Here is a 26,843-nt window from a genome sequence, read left to right on the forward strand (position 1 = left end):
AAAAACATTGTCTCTGTTGCCTTAAATATTATATTACCAAGTTGCAGGTTAAAACAAGTTTGTGTTTTTGTTATTTACACATTATTTTTGAAAAGTTTTGTCTCCAAAATAATTAAACTACATGGAAAAACTATATATAATTAAAAAACATCCGGAGCAATACCTCTGTAGAATCCAGACTTGCTATGAGCAGTAAATGTGGGAACTATTTTCTTCCAAACTACGCCCGCATCACTGCCCAAAAGGCAGCGTGCATCCTCTCATGCAACTTTAAACCGTGTGCTTTTTTCATAGCGATACAGAAATAACATTAATATTAAATACTGCAGGGTTTACAGTGGAAAGTATCAAAAGTAGTGGTGGTGCACTGAATCTGTCGAAGCTACACAACAGTGTACCGTCCTCCAGAGAGAAGTGTGAGCAAAAAATGCAGACAGACAGGAGTCCGGGGACTATTAACTGGAAATGTCATTTATTAGAAATTACAAGCTGAACTGATTTACGAGGAAGGAAAGGAGCCGTGTTAGTAACACAGCTCGGCTGTTTGTTTTGGCTACGAGCTTTTCTATCAACATTATAAAATCCAAACAAAATGATAACATTACAGCTGCTACAGTAATGTGTGGGTAAATAGAATTTCCAGTGTGAGTATTGCAAAGCTTGCGGAATAACTGTACCCAGTGTAAACCTCGGCCCCACCACAGACAGACAGACAGCAGGGAGGTCCTGCTGCTGGGTCAACACTCCCCCCACGGTCCAGGCTAAAAATATTTTCCAAAATGATTAGAAACCCTTCTATGATTTAACAGTTTGATGACGTGCTGATATAATGAGTGACCTGTCAGTTTACACACAGAAATATTTAAAAAAAAAATAAGAAAAAGAAAGAAATAAAGTGTCGCCGGCACACCAAACCCCACCTGCTATTTACAAACACACATGTGTCCACGTGGGTCTTCATTTCACATTTTTGTTGCTTGAGCAGCCTCCACGATGACCTTTGTGTAAATCAGAAGACTGACGACGATGAGTAGAGACTCTGTTTGAGTGTCTGTGTGATGTGTGGATACAGGTCACCGCCTTCTTCAGAGAGGCCACACAGCCACGACTATGATGGCTATTAGGAGCAGCACGATCACCACCAGCATCCCTGAAACACAGAAAACACACGAGAGAGGTTAGCAGGAAAACAAGACTGGACTGGACCAGCTGGAGAGGAAACTGTATGAAATCTACAGGCTAGTTATTTTGAAATGACATAAGAGAAATATTGCAGTGGTTACTGGCTCATGATGTAGAATAAAAGTACATTCAGAATTAAGGTTCTTATTGTGACCATGTGAGGTTAAACCTTCAAAAAAAATCACTTTAGAGTTTAAAAGTCAAATGTCAAGCAGCTGAGAAACTCCAAAACTGATCTGATGCAGACTCATGGGGAAGGAGGGGATTTCAGCAGACACCTGGGACTACACTTGGAAGAGGTAAGAAGCCAGCATACCTCAGCACTAATTTTCAAAGTCCTTGATCTGAAGCAAGTCCCAAGTGCCTGTGCCCTAGCAGCGTATCGCCATTCTTCTCCTGATGACTTAATGCACGTTACATGCGTTCGAAGACCACAAAAGCTTTATTGCCGCAGATTGCACACGGCGATAGGCATATGTTTCTGATTCCGCCTTGAGAGGATAATCATTGTTTTTCACTGATACTATGGCAGCAGAGGAGGAAAAAAAATGTGCAAAAGCTCACTCACACTTCATCAAAGCGCTTTACCCCCAGGACCTGAAAATATTACAGCTTTTATTACAGTCACCACCCAGGGAACAGAAAGCTACAAGCACAAATGTATCCTACACACACACACACACACACACAACTTTTAACAGATTACCATTAAACCTGAATCAGTTCAATTTAAAGATTAAAACACAAGGGACTTTTTATTATAGCTTTACTTCACTGAATATATATGTTGATGTATTGTATAGTTTGGGCCAAAAGAGAGGTGACTATACAAACTCAATCATGCTAATAACACATTATTATACACATGAAATCTTGTTACCACAGCCTGTATGTCCCCTTCTCCTGCAGCTTATAATCCCTACAGGTCCTATAGACAGATAGATCATCACTGTCTCCCTAAAATCAAACATCAAACTGGCTTCCAGCACAGAAGTGAGCACGGGTGGCTCAGAATGTCTCTCTCTCTCTCTCTCTCTCTCTCTCTCTCTCTCTCTTCTCTCTCTCTCTCTCTCTCTCTCTCTCTCTCTCTCTCTCTCTCTCTCTCTCTCTCTCTCTCTCTATCGCTCTCTCTCTCTCTCTCTGCATGTAATTTATAAAGTAAATATTCTACATCTACATCAGTGGAAGCATGAGAAACTTTCACCATGTCACATTTCCTTTTTCTTCTTCTTTACTTTCTTCTTCCTCCTGAGTGACGATTTCACACAACTGTATCTCTGGCCGGCCTGTGAGCTGTCAATAGTCCCCCGATCCCTCTCAAGTTGCTCATTGTTATTTAGCGCTGGGATGGTATTTGCCTCCAGCCTTTTTCCCCTTTGGGTTTACATTTCTCTCATTCTTTGGCCCCCCTCTCCTCTCCTGCGCTCCCCTCTGTGGCCTAATTGGTTGTCTTTCCCACAGGGAAGAGAGAGAGAGAGAGAGAGGGTGAGAATAAGCCATGCTGAACAAATTACTTGCAGTGGTAATGGTGGTGGTGGTCTGATAAAATGCAAGGCTGATGCTGGTTTCTTTGACACAGCTCTGAGCGGGTGTTGTCATTTATCTCATGTTTCTTTGCAAATAGAAATATTTATTGCTGATTGTCTGCGCTCATTCTTTGCATTCAGTGTGTGTGTGTTTTTTTTTTGTTTTTTTTTTTTCATTCGAGGTCCAAAAGGCACGCATGTTAGGTGTTATCACTGGCTCAGACGGAACTTCTCCTCCTGATAACTTACACATGTGAGCATAATATAAATGTCAGAGCAGAATCACACGCTCCAATACATGTGATGACTCTTTAAAAGCCTCGAGCTTAAACAAAACACACACAATAAAATTATGGCAATTATCTTTGTTTGGGTGTAAACGATACCTAAGCAACCCCCAGTTCGTATATGAGATACAGACATCAGAATTTCATTCAGTCTGCTCCAACATCTGTCAGCAGGTCCTTCTGACACACCATGGCAACAAGAGGCCCGAGCTGTTGTTGCACACACACACACACTCTAACAGTCATGGAGCTACATTTTACACCTACACTGACAATTCCCGTCTTCCCCAACAAGCCCCCGCAGACCCTCAGAGGGTCTCTGGAGGCTAATGACAATAATGGCGTCTCCTTCCCAGACAGATCAGTGCTGCACTGTGACAGTGATGCTAAGGCAGATTGTTGGTGTCTGCTGACAGACTGACCACCCGGCAGTCCTGGAGGCCACAGTCTGGGCCATCTGAGCAATTTTCAGACACATCAGTAAGACAAATCACAGAGAATACCAATAATTGGTGAGAACCCTGAGCAGACGTAGTCAACCCCTGAACCTCCCTCCCTACTCTCGCTGACCCTGCCCCCCTCCCCCCCTTCCACCCCTGCCTAAAGTTCAAAGACCTTATTGGACCACAAAAGACGAGGATGACCTCCTGAAGAAGAGGGACACATTTTATGTTAACATTTTTAACTTTTTTTGGTTTGAAAGATTTATTTTTTTAATAAAAAAAACATGAAAAATGACTTAATCATAGGTTTGTTTGGTGTTTCTGACGATAATCAACAGTTTTTAATTACTTCTGGAAATAAAATTGAACAAACAAAGAAACAACACATGGGATCCTTTGCTGTGTCCATTAAATAAACAGTTCATTAGCCAGTGAGAATATTTAATTGGTCATTTGGATCCAATGAGAGGCTGCAAGTCTCAGATATGTAGGCTACAGTTTGTGTACTCTTGTCTCTCACTCCAGCCTGCCAGCATCTGTCAAACACACATCAACATGCCGCAAAGAGTATTTATGTTTATATAAAGTTCCCCCAAAACCCTTCTTACTGCTATAAACACTCTTTATGATACAGGCACATTTTAACTGTATCTACACTTCTGAAGAACTTCAATTACTGATAATACACAAGACTTCAAATTTGATGGTAAAGCACACAAAAGCTGGAATCTCGACCAACGCAGTGAGCCCACTCATGTCTCATGCCATCCACTGGGCATCATGCTAGCAGCAGGGAACAAAATCCCACTGAAGATATTTATGTTTCTTATAATGTTTGCAATTTACCATTCTAGAAAAATGTCCAATGTTCAGCTGCTGGATGAAACCAGATGGAGGTCTGAGCTCCTTAATGAAGATTTTTCTCAAGATATGAAAATGGTTTTAAATATTTAGAGATATGTTGAGGCTAATGTACATTTCACTCATCATTCACAGATGTGGAGACATCATTAGGAGGGTGTAAGCAAGCATTTCATCCACAACTGGCATTCTGATCTTCATCAAGGTATACAGTTTTAAAGTCGGACTTCTCTGTTGAGTAAAATGAGTGTTTCCTTGGCATTTCAATCTAAAAAAAATAGGCGACACGTCAAGGCTGGCTGATGAGTGAAATGATTTGATTTAAGTGCAATATGTAACTTGTAGCGAGATATCTCTCTCTCTCTCTCTCTCTCTCTCTCTCTCTCTCTCTATATATATATATATATATATATATATATATATATATAAATATATATATATATATAGAGAGAGAGTTATATATAGAGTTATTATATACAGTATATTATTACTGTTGTGCTGTATTATATATTTATATATATATATATATATATATATATATATATATATATATATATATATATATATATATATATATATAAATATATAATACAGCACAACAGTAATAATATACTGTATATAATAACTCTGCATCCTCTTCAACTAACATCATGTCGTTAGCACATCTATATATCTACTGTTCGGCCTTCCTCTTGCCTGGTAGCTCTATTTCCAACATCCTTCTACCAATATAGCCACTATCTCTGTGGATGCTCTCATTCATCCATCATGTTATGTCCTGATCCTGTCCATCCTCTTTATCTCTGCTACCTCCAGCTCTGCCGCCTCTCTTTTCCCTTCCAGATTCAACATATTGGTTCTAACTGAGCTGACTCTCACTGATTCTGAGGGAGGGATAGATGTCTTCACAAGTCTATGCTATCCAGTAGGTTTCAACACAATGGATGTTTCACAACATTACAGGCACCAGTCATGCAAGTAGACCACAGGAGCCATGCTTTAGCAATATGTGGGTGCTTCCCTTTTGGTTGAGGTGACCCTTCCCATAGCTCAGCTTACTCTCCTCAAGCATATCACTGGTGCGTGTACACACACGTAACTGCTAGTTAGGCATGCAAATGTCCAATGATGATTTTTGACAATCCTACAGTAAAAGAACATTTTTTACATTTCTTGAAATCTTTGCAGCTTTTAACACCTTTGTCCTTCACAGTGCAGCAGCTATCAATGGTTATGTCAAAGCCAGACGCCCCTAACTTTACAAGGACTTTGAGACATAACACCAAACAGCGGCTTTGGATGAGAGGTGCTTTCAAAAATAAATAAAGCCTAAAAGCTAAGGAATTATAAACACACTGCCGCGGAGAAAGAGGAAAAGCCCTCTGAACAATTTGTGGCATGTAGTATTTTCAGTTCTTTCTCTGCTTGACACAAAGACGAGTGTCAAACAACTGAGGAGACGACCAGGGGGATGACAGAGAGGAATGGAAAAAAAAAGACAGGGAGCATAGAGGTGAGAGTGAAGAAGAACATGGGGGAATTTTCCATTCATCAGAAGGGCTAAGAAACACAGACACACATGCCAGGACACAGGCATGCTGAGGGACATACTTCGCAATCGCTGTTGTAACAAAATAAAAGTATGCACCATGCCAACACGGACACATGTGATGCACGCAGACATGCAGGTGATCATGGTATCACACACACAGACTGCATATGCACGCACAGCCCATGAATAATCTCTAGCCTAGACCTGAGGAGAGGCAGCAAAAGAACAAGTTAAACTCAAAGACAGAGCTCTGATTCTAACACAATATACGCTCTGGGATCTACAAACAAACTCACACTCGGGCACCATGGGGACACCGCCAACATAGCAAAGTATTCTGGGGGTTGACCTCCCCATTGCCTGATCTGTGGCTGGCTATTAGCTTGGTCTCCGCACACAACAATGCAGCCTTTGCCATAGCAATGCGGTCTGGCATTTCACAGGGCAAACTGAGCCTGGCTAATGCAGCCACATTCCAGAAGCTGGCTTTGGACATTAACAACACCTCTTGTGGCAGCTGTTTTCCTCTGAAAAGCATCAAAGTCTTTTTTTGTTTTTTTTTGGAAATAATAAATCACTAAAGCAGCCATTTATTCACAAAGCTTTTCAGGGAACACGACAAGACAGCAGACATCTGAGGATTCCTCAACAGGCTTGTGTGAGGCCCCCTCTAAAGCCCAGGACACCATGTTAGCAGGCGCGAGCCAGTCCTCCCACCATTCACCAGCAACACACGCTATACTGAGAGGGCTTGTGCCCATAAGCATCATTACTTCAGCTCCATTAACACCATTCTAACTGGAGATGAAGGCCAAGTTTCTAGATGAAGGCTCACTTTCTAAATGTCTATTTAAGATTGCCAGAAAATTGGGTTAGACACCTGCTGTGACAAGTGCACTGAAAACAAACATCAGATGGGGTTATATATGGATATATATGTATGTATTTTTTTGCACTATTTAATGAGGTTTATCTTGTTGCTTGATACAAGACCAAGATGCTCCAGACATGGAAAATGAGATAGCTCACCACACGAGGCTGACTTCGTCTCCACCAGCTTCACCCTTCGCGTCTCATTACGAATCCTGTTGTCAGTTTTGTCCACAAGATGTGCGAGGTCATCGATGATTTCTAAAAGAGAAAGAAAAGAGCCCAAATCAACACACTTAACGTACTATCTGCAGTTTCCAAGTATCCACAGAGTTCTTTCACTTCATCAGACCACCATCCCTGTGACGATAAAGTGACAAGATCTCCTGGTCATGACATCAGAGCAGTCAAACAAGGCAGAGGCTGCAGCAGGCTGTGAGAAAGCACTGCTCCATACTATGGTACTTACGAACTGTAACCAAACTGCTGTTATTTGCACACATCTATTAAAATAGAGGCAACACAACAGAATTGAATATAAACATGTTACAGCAGCTTTTCTTGTGATTCAATCTGTCACAATGACACAAAACTATGAAGAAACAGACGAAGATATATATGCGCAATAACATTCAAAACAACATGGCTCATTACTCTCGTTATAAATCAGAAGATTTATTACAGAGCTCGACTGAAATTGGCCATTTCATCTTAAATGTGTGCGTCTGGAGATGTAGATTTGTGGCCTGTTTTTTTATATCTGCTCCAGCAGCGATGACAGGTCCTGTCCAGTAGCACTCTGAATTGGAAAAGACAAAGAAAAACAAAAATAATGGCTGAATAATAAAAAAAAGGCCGTAAAACAGAACCCAAGGACGAGTTGAGGAAAGGGAAACTCTAAGAGTCCTATCAGCCTCTGATAAATGAAAGTTTTACAGGAATGGGAAAGAAGAAACCTCTGCCAAGTTAAACAGACTGTCCTGTCCATTATATGTATTATGATCTGAGCATTTTCATTCTCTATAGGTTGGGCTACATGCCCAGATTATCACAGGTGAGTGTGCATGGCTGCAGCTTGCGTCTCTATTAGCACAAAAATACAAGCAACATACAAGTCATCGACATTTAACATGACAGGTTGGGAGGAGACCCAGAAAGCAGTGGAGGGACTATGTCTCTCGGCTGGCCTGGGAGTGCCTCGGGATCCCCCAGGAAGAGCTAGACGAAGCGTCCAGTGAGAGGGAAGTCTGAGCATCTCTGCTTAGATGAGCATTTAAAAAATGGATGGATGGAGGTTGTGTTTTGGCTGACATCGTCACAAAAAATAATTTTAGAAGGGACAAGGATTGGGAGATGGGAGACGTGCGATATCACTGTGTGTGCACAGTATCCCTGGAGACTCCCACATCATCATCTAAGCATCAGGCAGCAATTTGAAAGAAAAGAAACTCTTCCCTGACTGACAGGGAGTTGTGCGGACACTGAACTGTTCGTGCTGCCTCCTGCTCCAGCTCGTCAAAAGGATGTTTTCAGTCAGCCGGTGCCAAGTCTTTTTGTTTTTTGGCCAAGCAAAAACATCTCAAATTCACTGATGAATTATCAACCATGCCAAAATACAACAGAGCCTGACCTTAAACTGCAATGAAATGCTCAATTGAATTTTCACAATGGTTACCATGGTCACAAACACAGTCCCTTCAGTTCACCCTATTATCAAGTCATGTGTTTAACAACATAATTCTCAATTTCCTCTTGTAACTTTTGCCTCCATGTATGACAGTGCTGACATTGGCTTGGTGCTGCCACACTACAAAGCAGCCTCTGTTACAGGCACAGTTTGTTTATCTAAACTGCTATTACACTGAATAAACTGCAGTAACCACAGAGTGGTAGGTGTACACACAGTTCACCACTTTTTAAAATGCATGGCTTTATGCTTAATTTAACATCTCTATAAAATAACATGTGGACAAATGGCATGACAACCTCAGATTTTACTAAAACCGAAGAGAACGTTCAGTGGACAATCAGACAGACAATGACATGCAAGATGAACAGAAAAAACCCAAATCCATGGCTACATGGACTCCTGTTTCTAACATGAGAAAAAGAAAACAATAAACAACCTCTGTATGTAAAACCTGGACCCTCACAGTTGAGGCAACAGAGCCCCGGAGCGCACACATACACATCAATAGGAGACAGATGTTGCTCCTATAATGACGTCAACTGCTCCCTCGTGCTGCTGACTCTCTGCGTAATCTCAGCGCCATTTCATCTCTGTCCCAGGATTCTGCTGCTTTTATATAAACAGCCTCTCCCTGTGGCCACCCAGCTCTTTGGGGAGTGTGTCAGCATCTACGACAGACACTTACTAGGCACAAGATTGGCTGCTGCAGCTCTCGACTAAAATGATGTGGTCATAGCAGAGACTGAGGAAAGTAGACAGTGAATGGGTTGTCGTATGAAGTTGCTTTGAGTGTGCTGTTAAGTATATCAGATGAGAATGTACTGTAAACAGGCAGTTTATGCCATTCCCACATATTAATCTAAACATGAAAACTATGTATAAATATGTAGCAACAGCTTAAAATAAATAACCTATAATAAGTCTCTTGTCCCTATGGTTATAATTCATAAGCTTATAGAGGGTCCGTTAGACCAACATTTATCCATGTCCTCATTTTTAGTCCTAACTGTACATATGTTCATGTTTATTGTCTGACACTCAGGTCCACCTGTTCATCTCATGCACCGTCTTACCCCCCTCTCTAAAGAGCCAAGGTTTTTCAACTCCTTCAAGAGCTGCAGTGACTCACTCTTCAGCAAAGTATCATGGTCTGAATTCAACAACTTCTTCCAGATGTGTACTGAAACAGATCATACCAAACACCTGAGTTCCACCTGAATCTCCATATAAGCCAAATCAAAGCACAGCTCTTCCTCATAGTAAAAACCATGACGCATGGTAGATGATGGATGGGAAAACTCCCCAGGACCCTCCTGGTATCCTTGTACAGGTAAAACAGCTAGAACACAAAAAGACAGGAAGAGAGCTGCTGGTTCTGTTCTGCAGACACTGTAACACTAAATGCTCATTAGCATGATGTCACATCATTTGTACATTTGATAGTCTGATTCGTTTTCACATGGTTCCTTGAGAGATTACAACAGATCTCATAATGCTGACAATCCACTTTGTTGAGCAATTTGTAGACTGATTCACCAGATCCAAGGTCATTATAAGAACTGCAGAACTGTGATACATTTCCCAGATCTACAAAGACAAGGATAACAGAAAACATGACCAAAGAACTGATAACTAGCAGGCCTGGGCAGCACTTGAGAAATATGTTTTTTTTCTGATAAATGAAAGATGTACAGAGACAATAAGGGAAAACAGTGTTTTTGTGTGTGTCATTGGGACAAGTATTTGTGTGCACACATCACATTATTAAAACAAGTCATCAGCTCAGATGGTCTTCAATCTAATCATTAAATAACCAGATCCCAGATCTATATTTGCCCCCAAACCAGTGCAGCGGTTACTCTGCAGTTACGATTTTGTCTTTTTGAGTGTGTGTGCATGTACTATAAACAGTGACACCCCAGGGTGGCTCCAGGATGTGCTGTATTAAGTCTTGTGTGTTGTTGTAGGACTCCTTCCCAGAACGGGCACAGTGCACAGAGAAAATGTTTGTTTCCTGTCACAGATTTAAACACAATCTGACTTTCTTTGTGCTTATTCATAGATTATTTCTCCTGAGGACATGGAGAAAATAAGTAAAGAAAGAGTTTTATTTCTCTCTACCCTTCTCTGGTATCTGTTGTTGTAATTCAGTGGGGGCAGGGGTTGGCCACAACTGTTACCAATTGGCGCTAGTGTGACTGAGTGTGTATAGAGGGTAGTGCTCTGCTGCCAAGCAAAACACACACATCTCTAGATGTAACTGGAACTTCACTTGGCACACATAGAGGCACTCAGCATGATGATACAACTCAGCGCAATTATGGTATTTACAAGAAGTTGCATGGTCTTGGAAAAGTTTCTTTCAACATATTTTTTTTCTTTTTTCTTTTTTTTTCTCCTCTGTTCTCGGCTGCTTATTGTAAACAAACTCATCCAGGGTGTCTGAGGGGAGTGAGGATCTCGGTTTTATGAGTTTTAAAACTAAGTGCAAAACTCAACAAATCATTTGAATGCCAAAACAAAAAGTACAAAAGCAAAGGCAAAAAAGATAAATCTGTCTGTAAGATAAGCCTTAGTGTAGAAATAAAAATAATCCTTCTGTTTGGCTGATATGACATGTTAGGAGTGAGAACACATAAACAAAGCTGCTTTCTTTTGCCAACAATCATCTCCCCTTCCAATAAAAAAAATACTCGGAGGCTTTTTATTATTGTTTAAATATTCACACCGGTGATGGATAGTTAATGACTTTCTGCCATGACATGCAGCCAGTCACATAAATTATAAATAGCATTATAAATTAGAAAATGTTAAATGGTATTTCTGTGAAATTCAATGGAAATATGATGTATACAACAGCTTCAGCAAACAAGATGCACACTGCAATGATCCCTGCTGGGGTCATATGCCCTAGAAATGTAATTTATGTCAGCCAGCCATGATACCAATTACTATATGTAAATGAATAGTTTACTTTCCATCTATGCTGCCTCTATGCATGTGTTTGTTTGTATTATAGCCACAGACCTGAATCCATCATCATCACCCAGAAAGCACTGTGAAGGTATTACGAGACCACCACATCCAGGAGTCGGGGTGAGATACCTGGTGTCAACAGGGACACATGGTAAAAAGCAGCCGTGCAGCAAAAGATGCTGTTTTTACCAGTTCAGATCAGTTCAGTTTATTCATTCTGTTATTATGGTATCCTTACCAAATGTGGAGTGCTTGGTCTTTGTGTGTAAAACCACACACAACATTCACCCTCCCCACATCTGGCCTTCTGAAGTACCGGGCCACATGTGTACAGATTAGTCTCACTGCTGGACATCATCAGCCTCACTGGCCTCCATGAATCTTTAAGTCCCTCAAAATGTACTGACAGGCCCATCTACTCAACACACTGAGGGAAAGATGCTCTTTATAGAATCATTAGATGCCGTTTCCCTTTGAGAGTGATGATGGGTCTCTAGCTTTGTGTAGCCTGTGCCATGTTCAGATTTGACAACAATCAAAATATCGTGTTCTTTATTTGCATGTGACAAATGGTTATTTATTAGTTATTTAGTTATTTAACAGCTAAGTGAAGCCCTTTACCTCTTTCCAATATTATTACCACTGTTTCACCTGTACAGTGACAAATACTCTTGATGCACTTGTAAAGTCAGCCACTGGCACATGAAGAATGAAGGAGTGGTGCACCTGGCTTCCATCACAGAGACTGACAAATTACAAAAAAAATATCCAAACTAAATCTGAAGTGGATTTTAAGGGATATAAATTAACTAAAACCTCAGAGTAGCGGTGACCAACCACTTTGACCGTCATTTCATTCATGGCTTCCTGCCTTAATCCCAACCATTTGTGCCTGGATTTGAAACTGAAACCGGCTGTGTGTCCACAGAGTTTCACCTCCCTAACCCTGCTACATTTACCAAAAAAAAAAACTCCATCAATGTACATAATGGACACCAAAACGGATGACGTTTTGAAAAAAAAAAAAAACACACACACTTCAAAGAAAAGCACATAAATTAAGAAACACCTCCACTCTAGTTCAGTTTTAGCACGTATAAACCACTGAGTTTGTACTAGAGACAAGGTTCTTGTAAATGATGGCTATCCTGTTTATTGTGTAGTGCTGTAGATCAAGGTGTAGCCTGCACCAAATTCCTGCATTGTGCCACTACTGCCCTTAAAAGAGAAATTTTGATGCTAAAAGATGAAACTATAATGTACTGTAAAGAAAACTAAAGTGAAAAGATATCTCTGGTGGGCAACAAATTGGGGAGGTCCAGTGTTAGGCATAAAGTAATTACTTTTTTTCATTTTGGCCCCTCACGAGTTCCTGTCTTCTGATATTTCAACACAACACTGAGTTTAGAGACTAAATCAATCTCTCCTTAAACAATGGAAATCTGGATCTTTCCAGTAGCAATGCATGATTGCAATACTAGTCCTTTAAACATCTCAGGGAGTCAGGGTTAGCAAAGACTGGGAAAAATAAGCACTGTGCACATAAACAAAAAACAAGTGAGTCACTTATACTAGCTGAAAACAATCAAAACCTCCGCAGGACAAGAGATGCCGTAGGCTCGAGTATGTGTTTGGTGCAAACACTAGACTTTGGCCCTGAGGAACAAAGCCAGATTGGAAAATGCCTAAAATAAATAAATAAATAGAAATATTGTAGTTCCTCGAATGGCCACTTCAAGGCTGGCTCCAGAACCAAGTCAAACCCCCACATTAAAAAGAACAGATTTTCCAGCAGGAATACACACATTTCTGGTATTAAGAGATATTACAGATGGCAAAGGGGCTAAGGCACCACACTGACCTTGAATGCAGCAGAAAACTGGATGACATCATCTAAACTTTGTCTCTACACAACAAATCCTTCATTTCATCCATTTTTCAGACTGAATGAAACTATCTGTGGCTGCAAGATTAACCTTCATCCTATATGGTCACGCATCCCAGTGGACATGAGTCAAAGTCATCAGCGCATTACATTAAATTAATACACAAGTGATCTGCATATAAAAAAAATGAAAAAGGGTTTTAAATTCTAACAACACTGTACAAACACCAACAGCAACGAGGGGATGGCTGATGATTACCAGGCTTTCCACCATCACCCCTTCATATGGCCAGGTGCCACCGAACAATGTGTGTGTGATGAGCATGAGGGTGCCAGCAGCAGCAGCAGGAGCAGCAGCAGTGTGAGGCAGGGACCACCCTGTCACTGGCACGGCACCTCCAAACCAGCCGAGGTTGCACTTCATCACTACCGTCACACTTCATTACAAGGAAGGAGAGACATATTAAGAAAGAAGGAATTAATTTTCTAAAAAGTGTAAAGGAATTAAATTAATTAGATGAGATTCATAACAACTGCATGCTGGGACAGTGATGATCTTATCACCTTTTTATTCCTGCCCATTAATTGACAGTTACACATTAGTGCACATAGGTACACATTATTTCACATACAAAGCCTTTAAAAAGTCATTTAACAAAAAACATAATCAGCAAGACATTTCTCACCAACAGGACAACTGTGTTCTAATTGAAATAATCTGAGACTAATAACTCAACATCCCCCCGTAGTGAGTGGAGCTTCCCGGCAATACACTGGCTGGCCAACTGACTGACTGACTGAGGAGTTATGGAGGGACTTTGATCTTCATGCCAGACCCTGTTTCACTCATAATACACTCACACACATGGAGACACACATGCTTTCATGAACAAACGCTGACACAAACACACTTTGGTCTATGAGCACTCTACAGACAGACACACCCCAATCAGGCATGCAAACAGAGGTAGAAACACACACACACACATACTGCCTGGATGTGACATGCTTCCAACAGTGTCCCAAACTCAGGAATCCCTCCATCTTCACAATGTTATATCACAATGTGGTGCTCAGTGGAGAAATATGAGCAGTATAGTAGGTACAGTAAATCACCCCTGTGTAGATAAAGCCAGGAGTTCTTTCAAAAGCTGTTCAGTGTCGTGCACCGCCCAGTACATCAGCGTTGTTTCTATTCTCACAACCATTTAAGACACCACAAAATGTCCCATTTGATTTACATGTGACTTCTTGAATGCCTAAATGAGTTAATGCATCACTTTATCTCGATTTTCTTCTCTTCATTACAAGACATAATGAAATCACAAGACATGGTTTTATTCGATTGCACCTAAATGATTTCAGCCGTCAGTATCGCTGTCCCTAATGTCAGAGGATTGAAAATGGAACACTGCATCAAAACACACTGCATCATGGACCGAGTTCACCCCACTATTTTCCGCCAGCAAGCTGCTCAAGTCTCCCAGAAGTGTCTGTAAGTTATAAATTGGTCATCTGGTTAGCTGTGAGACTCTTAAGCCCATCCCATATAATGAAAATAAGAATGGAAAAAACTACTACTTTTGTCATTATCACAGTTTCCCCAAGCTATTCTTTTCTTTTTTGTTAGTAACAATACAAACTTTACAACCAAATGCAAAACACTGAGCTTAAATGCAGCCATTGGCACACTTTGGTAGCACATGGGATGAGCTGCTCAAAATCACATTGAGTTATGTGGTGGATCTGAGGAAACGGCACTCAATTCACAGAGACAAGAATCAAAGTCTGGCCACCAGCGCGGCTGACACGACTTCCCATCTTAACAGCCTGCCGCATAATTGCGGGCAGCTAGGAGTGGTGGCGGGTACTCAGCAAAACAGCAAATCCATGATGCACCAAGCCCACATGCTGCACTGTGGGCTGCATGCTCTAGAACCCATGGAAGGATGCACAGACAATTAGACATAGTGAAAAACCACACACACTAATGTGAAAATGGCAGTCCACGTTGCCGCACTCTCTACTCTCCCATGAATCAATACACACACAGTAAAGATTTATAATCACACTGTACCTATTAAAATTTGACAGTGTGCAACATGTATACACTGCAACAGCTAAACAGCTGCACCTACAGCTGTCGTATAATTACACAGTTCCTCCAGCTGATGAGCAAAAGGGAGGAGGTGCAGATTACCGGAGTCAAAAAAAATCTTCCTCGGAAAATTTTAAACAAATTATCAAATCCTATGTGAGATCCTATGACTCCCTCTGATGTGTCCTGATCATTCCACTAATATGAGACAAGAAACCTTGAATCATTCCAGGCTGATGCTCTGTCACTGCCTCTACTGCCCACTAGTGGGTTCATGGGTTGATGCATTAGAGAGTAGAGGCAGATTTATTATCATCATTTTTAAAGATTATTTTTCTGTTGCAAAATGTGGATTAAAAAAAGGTCATCCTCATCCTCACATATTAATCAGATCCAAACCACATAGGGATTACTTCCTTCCTTCCTTCCTTCATCCAACACATTAAGTAAGAAAATGACAACCATTCTAACCACTACACATTGATTATGGCCAAAATATTTTAATCTATGTCAAAATACTTTACATTAACCCAAGAAACTATATTTAAAACAATTCCAGCTTTCCAGTAATCGTCCTTTTTAAGCCTGCACACCGTTTTTATGCCCACACTTACATGATACAATAGCAGCTGGGAAACAAAATAGGTGGCTGAGATTAGGCCAACTGTAAAACAGATGAGAATGGTGAGATAACAGATCAAAAGCTCTTCTCTAGAGTGTTTGTTCACAGAGCAGAGGACATAAAACACACATCAGAAAAGAGGTGCTCTGAAAAGTGCACCTTTTGTATTAGGGAGATTCTCATCCTTAGTTTGGTGTGTAGATCGTGTCTGATTGTGCACATGCAGGGTTATCAGATAACAGACAAAATGGAGAGAGCATAAAGCATTTTCCACATGAAAGGCTTTGTTCAAGAAAGACATATCTATGACACATTATCGCAGCATGATTAAAGACTTGCAACAGTTTAAAAATGGGACAGAAAGGTGTCACTTTGAAGGTCAGGTGATAGCTATCGCTTGGAGAAACCGTCAGTGCTTCATTCTGTCAAACACCACTCCAATGCAATAACAATACACCGTAAATGTTATGTCTACCACTGCACTAAAGACATGTCCAGAAGTTAAGAAAAAAAACTTAAAAACATTTACCCTTTTTTATATTAAAACAATTTTTAAATATTTCATGACATGTTTCTCATACTGATCAATGTTTTTCCCTTTTAATGGAGAACTACAGTATCCCACCCTGCTGTGTGTGTGTGTGTGTGTGTGTGCGTGTGTGTGTGTAAGAACTGGGGGTCAGTCCAAAGCAACAAACTCCATCCCAACTCTGACTGGCTCTTAGCTTCTCATGTAGATATAAATATGACCTATGTATGTGCCAATCACAACCTGACTACATATGCTGGACATGTGGTACACACTTTCAGTCCAAACACAATGATCTCACACTCAGACAAGGCACTTACACTCTCAAACACACACTTATCTCTGTGCATGCACTCACACACACCAAGTGCAGGCTGCTAAAGAACAGATGTATGTGCACTTGCACACACAAACACATAAAAAGCAGCCCAGCAGATGAAGGTGCAATCTTCCCCCTGTGCTTAAAATGGGAACCACGTGCTGGCTGTGTGTAGAGGCAGACTTGGTAAAGTAAGTCCTTCCACTCATTATGTGGGATGACCCATGCTTCCCTGAAGCTGAGGAGAACGCAAGGCAGCTCTCTACACGTCGGCCCTTTGAACGTAGCCTCCAAACCGGAGCGGTTAGCAATTAAATAAACAGAGGGGGAGATTTGTTCCCGCTGTCACTTGCGTTAGCCAAAAAGAACCTGCCAGGCCAAGCCTGAGTCAGTCTAAGGTACCATTAAATGGCAGGGAATCCTTTGCCCAGAGCAAAAAGGAACTGGCAGCTGAAGCTGCAGAGGTTCCCAACCACCAATACCGCCAACACATATGGCTAATGTGCTTCCCGTGGACAATCAGCCCGCAAATGCTCTCCAGGGAAAAATTACAACACAGTATCAACATTAGTTTGCTGTTAAATTGTACACATACCACATGCAATCTTCACAAAAGAACAGCAGCAGGACAGAACCATGCAGGAGTCTCTGTTTTGAGTGCCAATGCTGACCACTGGATAGTGTAACATCCGTATAAAAGCTGACTTCAAATAGTTTTTGTAATTAATCTGTTGTGGATGTTTATAACAAAATACCAAAATTAGCACACTGCAAAATCTGCGATGAGACAGCAAATAACAGCTACTGTCCACCAAGTCAATATTAAAAAAACAGACCACTTAATAAGACCAAGCCCTTTAAAGAGCACATTCAGCTTTTTTTCCAAGTGTTGTCTCATCTTCTGCTTTTAAGACAGTGGTGGGAAAGACCAGTTGAAGTCATACTTCCCTCGCTTTTTTCTTCCTTCCTCATTAGTCTACAGATTTACAGGGATATTATATAATTGATAGTTTGTGAAAAATCCTGTAGGTGCCAGCAGCGTGTTGTGGAGGATGAATGTGAATGAGAAACAACCTCACCCAGTCTCTAAACAGGCCTGTTGGTAGACATCTGGAAGGGATCCGCGTCTGCAGATGAGCTAAGCAGGACTGACCACACCTCACTCCTGCATCATGCTGTACATTCTCTAGGTGCCTGTCTCCATCACACACAATGTCTGGGGTGTGTGACACTAAGCACGTGTGTGTGTGCATGAGCAAAAACAAAAGATATTTGTTTGCTTCTAACTTCAGCATAAACAATATGTGACACAGAAGCTTTATCGCATTGCATGTGAGTTCAGTCCATGTTGAGCACAGCAATGTAACCTTGATCAATACTGTGACCAGTGAGGGTGCTAAATCACCCCTGAAAGTTGTACTGTGTATCTCCACCATTAGTCTCCTCTGCTGCTGTCTTCTCGCAAGTGTGAGAAATTCTGCCACCAGCTTTTAGATGTGGGGCCCTTCTTGCTAACAACTGTCACCAGCACACATTTGCTCCAGATGGATCAAGATAAATCAAAGCCATGATCCTGAACAGAGACTGGAGCTTGTAAAGCAAAAACCACAAAGGAGGGAAACATCTGAGGGTGAAAACCTACAGTATGTTTATGCTGAGAGGCAAACCTTGAGGCTGGAAAAGAGGTGCAGTCACTCCAATGGCCACTTGAGTTAGTAGAATTAGTAGAAGGGCCTCGGCCTCAGAAAGAAGGAGGTGTGATGAAGGTCTTTAGACGTTCTTTAGCGTCCCAAAATGTTTGATGAATGACACCAAATGCCATCAGAGTGCCCTAATATTGTCCCTCCATCATCTATAGCTCTCAATAATTCAAACAACAGTCAGCCAGTCTAGCGGTCACACATGATGATGCTCTATTTTGCGGCTCATTGCAAACTCGACATTCCTTTGATGACAACACTTATTTGATCATCACATAACGACTCTACGTGCCGTCTGGAAAACACTACTCACTACTACCAACCTCATTTTGAAACGGAGCGAATCAAACAAACAATAAATCAATCTACAACTTTAACGGCGCTGCACAGTGCCATCATTAGTACGGTTTATTTGCTCACCGAGCCGTTTCTAAAGCAGAGGCGAGCTGAGGATTGTGTTCTACGGTTTTGCTGCTGATGTCACTGCGCTGTAGCAGCGAATGCCTCTCTCCTCTACCTCTTCTGTTTATTTGGAAGTCGTTAGTGCTGCCATTGTGGCCCTATACATGCCCCCCACTAAGGCAGAATTACTAATTTAATAATTAGCTGTAAAGTCCTGCACGACACAGCAACTAGCTCAAAATAGAGCAGATATTTGGATAGCAGAATGATTTTACTCTACGAACAATCAGGCTGGGTGCTTTAACAACACTTCCATTACCAAGAGATCATCAGCTGAGACGGGTAAGTAGACAAGCATCAACTTTAAATTTGGGTACACGTAGGGTCAGACATGTTGTAGCAAATGTAGTTGTTTCTGTAATGGAATGAGTTTAGCTGAAAACTCTTGAGAAACTTCAAAGCAGTACTGAGAAAATGTACCAGTAATCACACTGATATGATTGTGGATTAAATGTAGTTTACACAGAGAACTTTTTTCAGAAGTAGTGTTAGTAGTACTTGTCATGGCTGCTGCATTTCACCACCAGTCAAATCCAATTCAGAAAGCATTATACAAAAGATGACAAATGAGACAAGACTCTTGTCGCCCTTTTTAAAAGAAGCTTATTTAATGAGCTAGCCGCGTCTGTCACTCGTAAGCACGCGACATTGACAAGGACTGATGTCACTGTTCCAGGCCACACTATGAGAAATATCAACACCAATAAAGTGAAATGAATGTTGATCTTTCTCTGTGGTAAAGGGGAAATTACTGCTGAGGCAAGCCGTTTTAGTTGGTATGTGTCTGACCAGTTTCAGCAACATTTAATGTGGAAATGAAAACATACGGCTTTTTGGCAACATTGCGCAAGAAACTGACGACAGCACATCATTTAACTAATTTTAAACTAATAACAATGAGGACTGAATTTCTTCTTTTACTATGATTAGCAAGCAAGATGGAAAATTCTGCAGTTTGCAATGCACCATAAAGCAAAGACTGAAAATGAGATAACTGGTCTGCTTACTCATTCCTGCAATCGAGTCCATTCTGATCCAGTTAAAGACTAAGAGAGGAGTAAGTGAGGGCTTTGGGTTCATCTCTAAACCTCTGAAAAGGGTCATCTTCCTTGCTGACCTCAGCCAGAATTGTTTCCCAGAAAGGAAATGACTGCAGCCTCCACTGCACTTTGGTCATGAGCTAGACTAGAGCAGCCAAACTACAAAGAGATTAATCTATTTATAGGAAAACACCGCTACAGTACAGTGATCAGGGGGGAAAAGGAAGACGGAAAGACAGTCAGACGCCAAGGTTACACACAGACTGTCAAAATCACAAGAACACTTGCCATTCTCTTGCTTAATCAATTTTCTTGCCTCTCACAAAACATTATACTCCTTTTACATTGTCCATTGGGACATTCAATACAAAAATACAAAATGCAGAGCCAACAGAGCTGTGTCACACAATATTTTGAGTGAAAAGACCACAAACATTTTACTATATTTCTGTTTAGGCAGAAAAACATCAGTTCATAATGCCTTAAGGCATCCTTTACACATTGTCTAAATGTAGAAAGAGCTGATACTGAGCTATAATTTCCTTGATGACCTGTAAGTCATGTGACTCTGATGAGCCACATCGTGTACCTAAGTCAAACACGCACACAAAATAAACAAGGATTAAGATCACAATCCCTGACTGACACCACATGCTCCATTTAACATCTACAATATTAAGAAATTAACTCCTTCGATGTATTGCAAAGAGTATTTTATAAGGTGTGATCTGTGCACAGTAGTCACATATTAATGTTTGTTTTGTATGCGAATGAAGCAGTTTATCAGACTTGAGTTAACCTAGACTTGGAAGTGTGTAGCTATACATATTTTTACTGAATAAATACCAAACAAAAATCTTTTTTTTTCTCCAAACAAACCTAAATCAGGCTTTAGGAAAAATGAGACAACATCAAAGTCACAAGGTTAACTCCTTTTAAAGTATTATTTTTTACTCCTACACAAAGAAAAACAGATCCATCCTTCCATTACTTAGCAAGAGAGGATGGAGAAAAGGGGAGGAGAGGAGAGGGCAGCAAAAAACACATGCTACAATGGTAGAATAATAGAAAAGTGGTAAAGGAGGAGGAGGAGGAGGAGGAAGAGGAAGATGGAAGGGCAGCAAAAAGAATATAGGGAGGTAAAGAAAATGTGTAGGAGGCCAGGCCCTGCAAATCATCACCTGGCGTCAACGGGCCGTGTGAACCTGAAGGTTAGCTGTAAATTATAGAAAGAGATCCAGGGGAGTCCTGTGAGGACCACAGCTTCTGTTCCTTCACTATCAATAACCTGCATGTCCCCAGGTACCAGTTACATTCATGCACTGTGGTTATACATACTGTAACATAATCTCATTGATGAGCACACCACACACAGGTGTTAAATCAGACCCCTACAGTTTTTAATGAGTTTTAACACATGGAGTCAATTAACCACAGGTGGCATGTTTTGGGATTGTACAGAATTAAGGAGTCTACTTCCTATGGCAGTGCCAAGATAATTTGCCTTCCCACTTTGTGGAACAATTGCTCTCCATCACACATTCAGGTTCATATCATTGAAACACTAACATCAGGCTGAAAAAAAACTTCTTTCTTTCTTTCAACTTTCTTTCGTTCCCTTCCCAACTCCCATCACTGTCAACCAACATCAGTTACAACATCTGTGCTGTGTACACATTGAAGATAAACCCTAAAGATTCAACTGAAAAATGAGAACACATGTACATCTTTCTGGAAAGGAAACACTTTAGCTGTTGTATTGATTGCTATAGTCTTTCGACAGCAATGCATTAAAGTATCTAATTGTTCACAGGTTGACAGATGATCATCTTTAAGTCTTGCATCTCCAGTACCACTCGTCTAAGCACGAGCAATGCACTCCATCCTGTGTGGCATATTCTACCTGCGGTGAAAGCTATTTATGGACAGAGGAGCCATGTTTTGCCAGGAATATCTCAAAAGCACCATTAGCTCCAAGCGGATCTGATTGCAGAACATAAAACCCTTACTGTTTTTTTGCCTTTCAATTTATTTAAGTTGCATCCTCAAGGAGGTCAAACTTATTATGTGACAATAAATATGTAAGATAACATGGTCATCTTGACCTGACTGTGAGGTCAAGTGCTTTAGAAATGACAGCTTTGCATGTGTGTTAATATGTGTGTATGTGTCTTCACTGCTATGGTGGTATAAGAGAGTATTACTGTCCAGCTAGGAACATTAGGCAAGTAGTTCCATGGCAAAACGTGTCTTTCACACCGCAGTGTGTAATGTGTCTGGAATTTGTTTGACGAATATGTAGAGACACATAAGCACATTTACCATTCTGTTCATCCAGCTCATTGCCAATCTCCTGGCCCATTATCTTCTGTCGGCTGATGACAGCTGCCAGTGCATCCAAGCCTGCATCCTGGGCTGAGGAGAGAGGAAAGGAAAAGACGACTTTTAGAAAGTTGAACATATGAAAAGGAATGAGAAACAAAGCGAAGCAAGATTAAAAAAGAGAAGAGAAGAGAAGAGAGCCCAGTGTAGGTTTTCCAAGTTTAAAATACTCTTAACCACAGAAAATTTTTTTTACCACAAGTTCAAGCACTCACCATTACCCAACTCTACCATAAATCCCAAAGGGGACTAGAAACCTCCCATGTGGTTGAGTTTCACTGTCTTAACAAGAATCTCTGATCCCACACTGACAATAACCAGAGCAGTAACGGAGACATTGAAATGAAGTGTCACATGGAGTCAGGTGAACTAACGTGTGGGTGTTCAAGTCATGTCAGAGCCAGGACACAAGCAAATGCTTTTAGAATGGGATTTATAATGATTAACTTTCAAAGCATAAATCAGTTTCATCATCACTTTTGTTTGATATAAATCAGGGTTCTCTTGGTATATATTACTCACACCTACTCAGTGCTTTTACATTATGCTTTTCATACACATACGGTCATGTGTGATTACCCTCAATGATTCGTTGTTGCTGCTGCTTGATCTCTCCAAATGTCAGCCCCTTTGTTTCATCAGATTCATTTATAAGCCAAGGGTTAGCCGTGATGCCTCCACTGGCTGCTGCTCCTCCTGCCATCAGTGTGGACCTGTGACACATATGCTTATTTACTCATTTGTCTTTTACATTTTTAGAAAGACTGAAAAAACACCAGAGTAGCTTGCACAAAATATTGTCTTCATCTGTCTCACGACTGTGGGAGATTTTTCTCTGATGAAGTGACAGACCAGAGAGCTGTGCACTGTAAAGTGCTGTGCTAAACATGGCTGTGTGGTTTAAATGCTATTCTTCTCCTAATAGTTTAAAGCTGTGTTTCAGACCCCCACCAGTCATGGCTGTCTCGCAGTGACAAGTTCAGGGTCCTTGTGTGAGGCTGGATTTCATTGTGCCTGCTGAGAGCAGGCTGTCTACTGGTCAGTCCTGTAGCAAAAGTGACCAGAGCCACATGTAGGCTGATCAACACCAGGAAATGATAATTTAAGTAATTGCTAAGATTGCTGACGTCTAGCTAGTATAATTCAGAAGAGTGGGTGAGACAAGGCATTCAGTCTAATCTCTCTAACGTGTTTGATTATTATGAGAACTTAGTGCCAGGCCTCCCCTTCCTCTATGCAAGTGCCCACTGTGTCAAGATCCAATTAACCAGTCAGCAGGGAGCTAAAAAATTTTAAAAAATCAGTCAGGCACATCTCTTGGCAGCCACAAAGCACTAGGTTGGGGCCGGAGCATCCAGGTCCTTGACTGATCAACTCGGGGGGAAGATTTAACTAATTACAATTACTTCCAGTGCAATCAAATACAAAGGAGAGGTTGGTGAAGAATGAAGAAATGCTGGATTCAAGTGCAACAAGATGAATTGAGCCTTTAAAAAAATAGGCGCCATCCCTCTTTTACTTAGTCTGAAATGAAGATGCTTTGAATATATTGTTTTAGTGACAGATTAAAATCCCCATGGCAACCTTCATTCCTTTTCTTCCACCCAAAGAAAATAGAAAAAAAGTGGCTTAGATTAACCAAGCATGGCCAATCCACCCCCTCCCTCAAATTCTATCCTCAGAGACCACACAGTGGGAAAGGGTCCTACCCACAAATCCAAATTACCCACCACAGATCACTATTAAATTTAGGTCTCATTGAGCAAACTAAAAACCATGTGACCACATGATTACAGTTTGCCAAGCTAATTTATTAGCAAATGTCATTCGGGATTTTTTTTCTGAGCCTTTTATGTAATTGGGTGTGTGGTCTGTTGAAAAAAAAAGATGAAAGCCTGTGCAAAGCACTACTAAGTAGATCAATCCAAAACCAAAACTTGTGAAAGATATCAGAGAAAGGCAGTCTCATATCAAGGCATCAGCAGAAGTGGTTCTCTGAATTATACTGATCTGATGGAACCAAGATACTTTAGTTATTCCTCAAAAACATCTAACACCACAAAAGAATTTGAGTCTCAATTTTGAGTCTCGACATCCTAAAAACATGGAGGCGCCAACTAAAACCATTCAATTATGAAAGAGACATGATAAGAACCTACAACATGACACTCCATTTCCTCTACCTGTCCAAACAAATATTATGCGGCTCATAATAGGTCAAACTTTACACAGAGTAATCACTACTTATTAGCTTCATGTTGACATCAGATTAGATGATGAAGAGGCTCCGCTGTTATGTCCAGTTTGTATTAGCTCCACAAGTTGTAGTACATACTGTACGCTCAATGGAGAGTTAGTCACGCCTTCCACCCCTGTTCATTAAGACACAAGAATGCGTGTGTCTATTTCGGTTGGTGCCAAATATGTGATCAGCAGTGCAAAGCGAGTAAATCTCTTAATGAAAAAGAATGAGCTATGAAGCGCCCTGTCAAAATGGCAGACAGACCTCCTTCTGACTGATAGCACAGGGAGAGGTCAAAGCACATGGGTCACACCGGATGTACAAAGACTTTCACAAAAAGTTAGTGACCGGTGACATATCATCAAAGCAGAGACGAGAGTCCATGACCTCTCTGGTCAAAACCATAGACAAGAGAAAGAGGATTCATTATTTTTAATTGGGCAGGCAGAGCTTCTATTATAAAAAACTAAGAGAGGAAAATAACAAAATGAAAGGTGGCATGTTCTGAGCAGGATGCCCTCTGAAGCATCCGGTGGTGATGCTTGGTTTGGCCCTTTTTGACACTGACCCAGAGTGACAGACAAAAATTCTGGGAGGACAAATGTTCCACAAGAGGGCACAATATGGGTAATATGCTAATATCTAAAATGTGATAAATGTATTACAATTCAGCCAAATCATTGAAATTTTAGTTTCTCAAAAACTCATAACAGCATAGAAGGCTCAGTGACTTTCCTAATGTTTTGGTGCACTTTTACATTTTTTAGTGACGTTCATACCTGGAAGGTTCAGGCTCCGAGATCTCTCCCCTGAAAGTGGCATTGAGCTGCTTCTCCCTGGTCAGAAGATCATCAATGAGATTCTGCCTCCTGTCAGCTTCTGATTGCATTCTAAGGCAGTCATGTTAAGGTAATACAAAAACTCTATTTCAATGTATCAATGATAGTGGACAGATGATGTTTCCATGAACAAGTCAAGAGTAAGTACAGTCCTTTACAAAACACTCTACTGCCCTCTACTGGATCACCACTGTTAACACATGCAAAGAACAGTTCTGAATATAATCTCAGTCTCATGACTTCAACAGCTTAATAGATTGGCAGGAGAAAGGATACATGCGGCGAGATGAGGAAGCTCGCAATAAACCCTCTTTGAGCTGGGAAATGTTCTGTTTCAGCTTCTGGAGGGATGCCCGCAGTGTCATGTTTATCTAGAGAAAAAGAAGGCACACCTTATTGAACACAACACTATTATACAGCCATTTGTAGGCAAAGCCCCTTTATCTGTGAATGTACCACATACGGTGTGACAGCACCTTACCTTTGCAGGGTTTCCCCCTGTTCTCTGCTGCCTGTTCCTTTCATGGATGTTTTCTGCTATTTCCTGTGCTAGGCGACAAGTGGCATCATAATTCTGTAACCTACATCAATAGGAGGGATAAAATAGAATTTAACTGGCTTGTAAGAACACACAGTTAAGAATAATTAGGTTATGAGCACAAAGTCAGGTTTTACAGTGATATGACTTTTGCTATCTCAGTGTCAATACTGAGTGAAAATCTTTTAGGTCGCTTATTGTGCTGAAGTTTAGCCGACTTTCTCAAAAGCTTCGAAAAATCCTGGCAGCCTAAAAGCTAAAACTAAAAACTAAGCTGCAACATATTAATATTTAATTCGCACTAATGTATGGTATTGTATGGTATTGTAGGGTATAATTCTGTCCCTAGAAATCATATAATAAAGACACTATGATAAAGCCGTGCAGTTATCATGTGACATTTTTAGCATTGCTTTTGCCCCTTTTCTGATTCTTCCAGCCCATCTACAACCATTTTCTTTCTTATAGTCAGTCACGAAGAATACTGTATTTACCGACATATAAAGAATACGACTGCTTTGTAAAATAACTCATAAAATCATGATTAGTTTGGCTAATCTTCAGAGGTAAGAACTAGCTACCACTTAAGCTAGCTGGGTATAGAGTAGCTAGAAGGTGTAAAACGATTTAATCAATAGTCCACCTAAAACAGGTTTTTAAAGCCCTTTAGAGGATTACCTACCAGGGATCCTGAGACATTGTGATAAATGTTTGCTACGAAGCGTAATTCCGCTTACTTTGACCCATCCGGCAGTAATTAAAAGCAAACTGTTTCTTGTTGTGGGTGCGACGTCACTACG

At 40.8% G+C, this 26,843-nt stretch overlaps 1 protein-coding gene across 1 annotated transcript; it reads right to left on the reverse strand.

Annotated features, from left to right (window-relative positions):
* Positions 1-450: 450 nt before the first annotated feature.
* On the reverse strand, positions 451-26,843 carry stx8 (syntaxin 8). Its single transcript, XM_028404813.1, has 8 exons — positions 26,726-26,843; positions 25,987-26,086; positions 25,782-25,876; positions 25,446-25,556; positions 23,004-23,137; positions 22,365-22,457; positions 6,881-6,982; positions 451-1,150 (listed from the first exon to the last, which is right to left on the reverse strand). The coding sequence occupies exons 1-8, from the start codon at positions 26,740-26,742 to the stop codon at positions 1,086-1,088; spliced, it is 717 nt and encodes a 238-aa protein (XP_028260614.1). The 5' UTR covers positions 26,743-26,843; the 3' UTR covers positions 451-1,085.

Source organism: Parambassis ranga, chromosome 1 (genome assembly GCF_900634625.1).
Source record: "Parambassis ranga chromosome 1, fParRan2.1, whole genome shotgun sequence".
In the NCBI taxonomy this organism is placed as follows: Eukaryota; Metazoa; Chordata; class Actinopteri; family Ambassidae; genus Parambassis; species Parambassis ranga.

Bases quoted from the DNA above. Each gene is read 5' to 3' on its own strand.
- stx8 (XM_028404813.1), bottom strand. The intron at 25,877-25,986 runs GTAAGGTGCTGT...CTTTTTCTCTAG, and splicing joins CAGGGGGAAACCCTGCAAAG to ATAAACATGACACTGCGGGC. The intron at 22,458-23,003 runs GTAATCACACAT...CTCTCTCCTCAG, and splicing joins GCAACAACGAATCATTGAGG to CCCAGGATGCAGGCTTGGAT.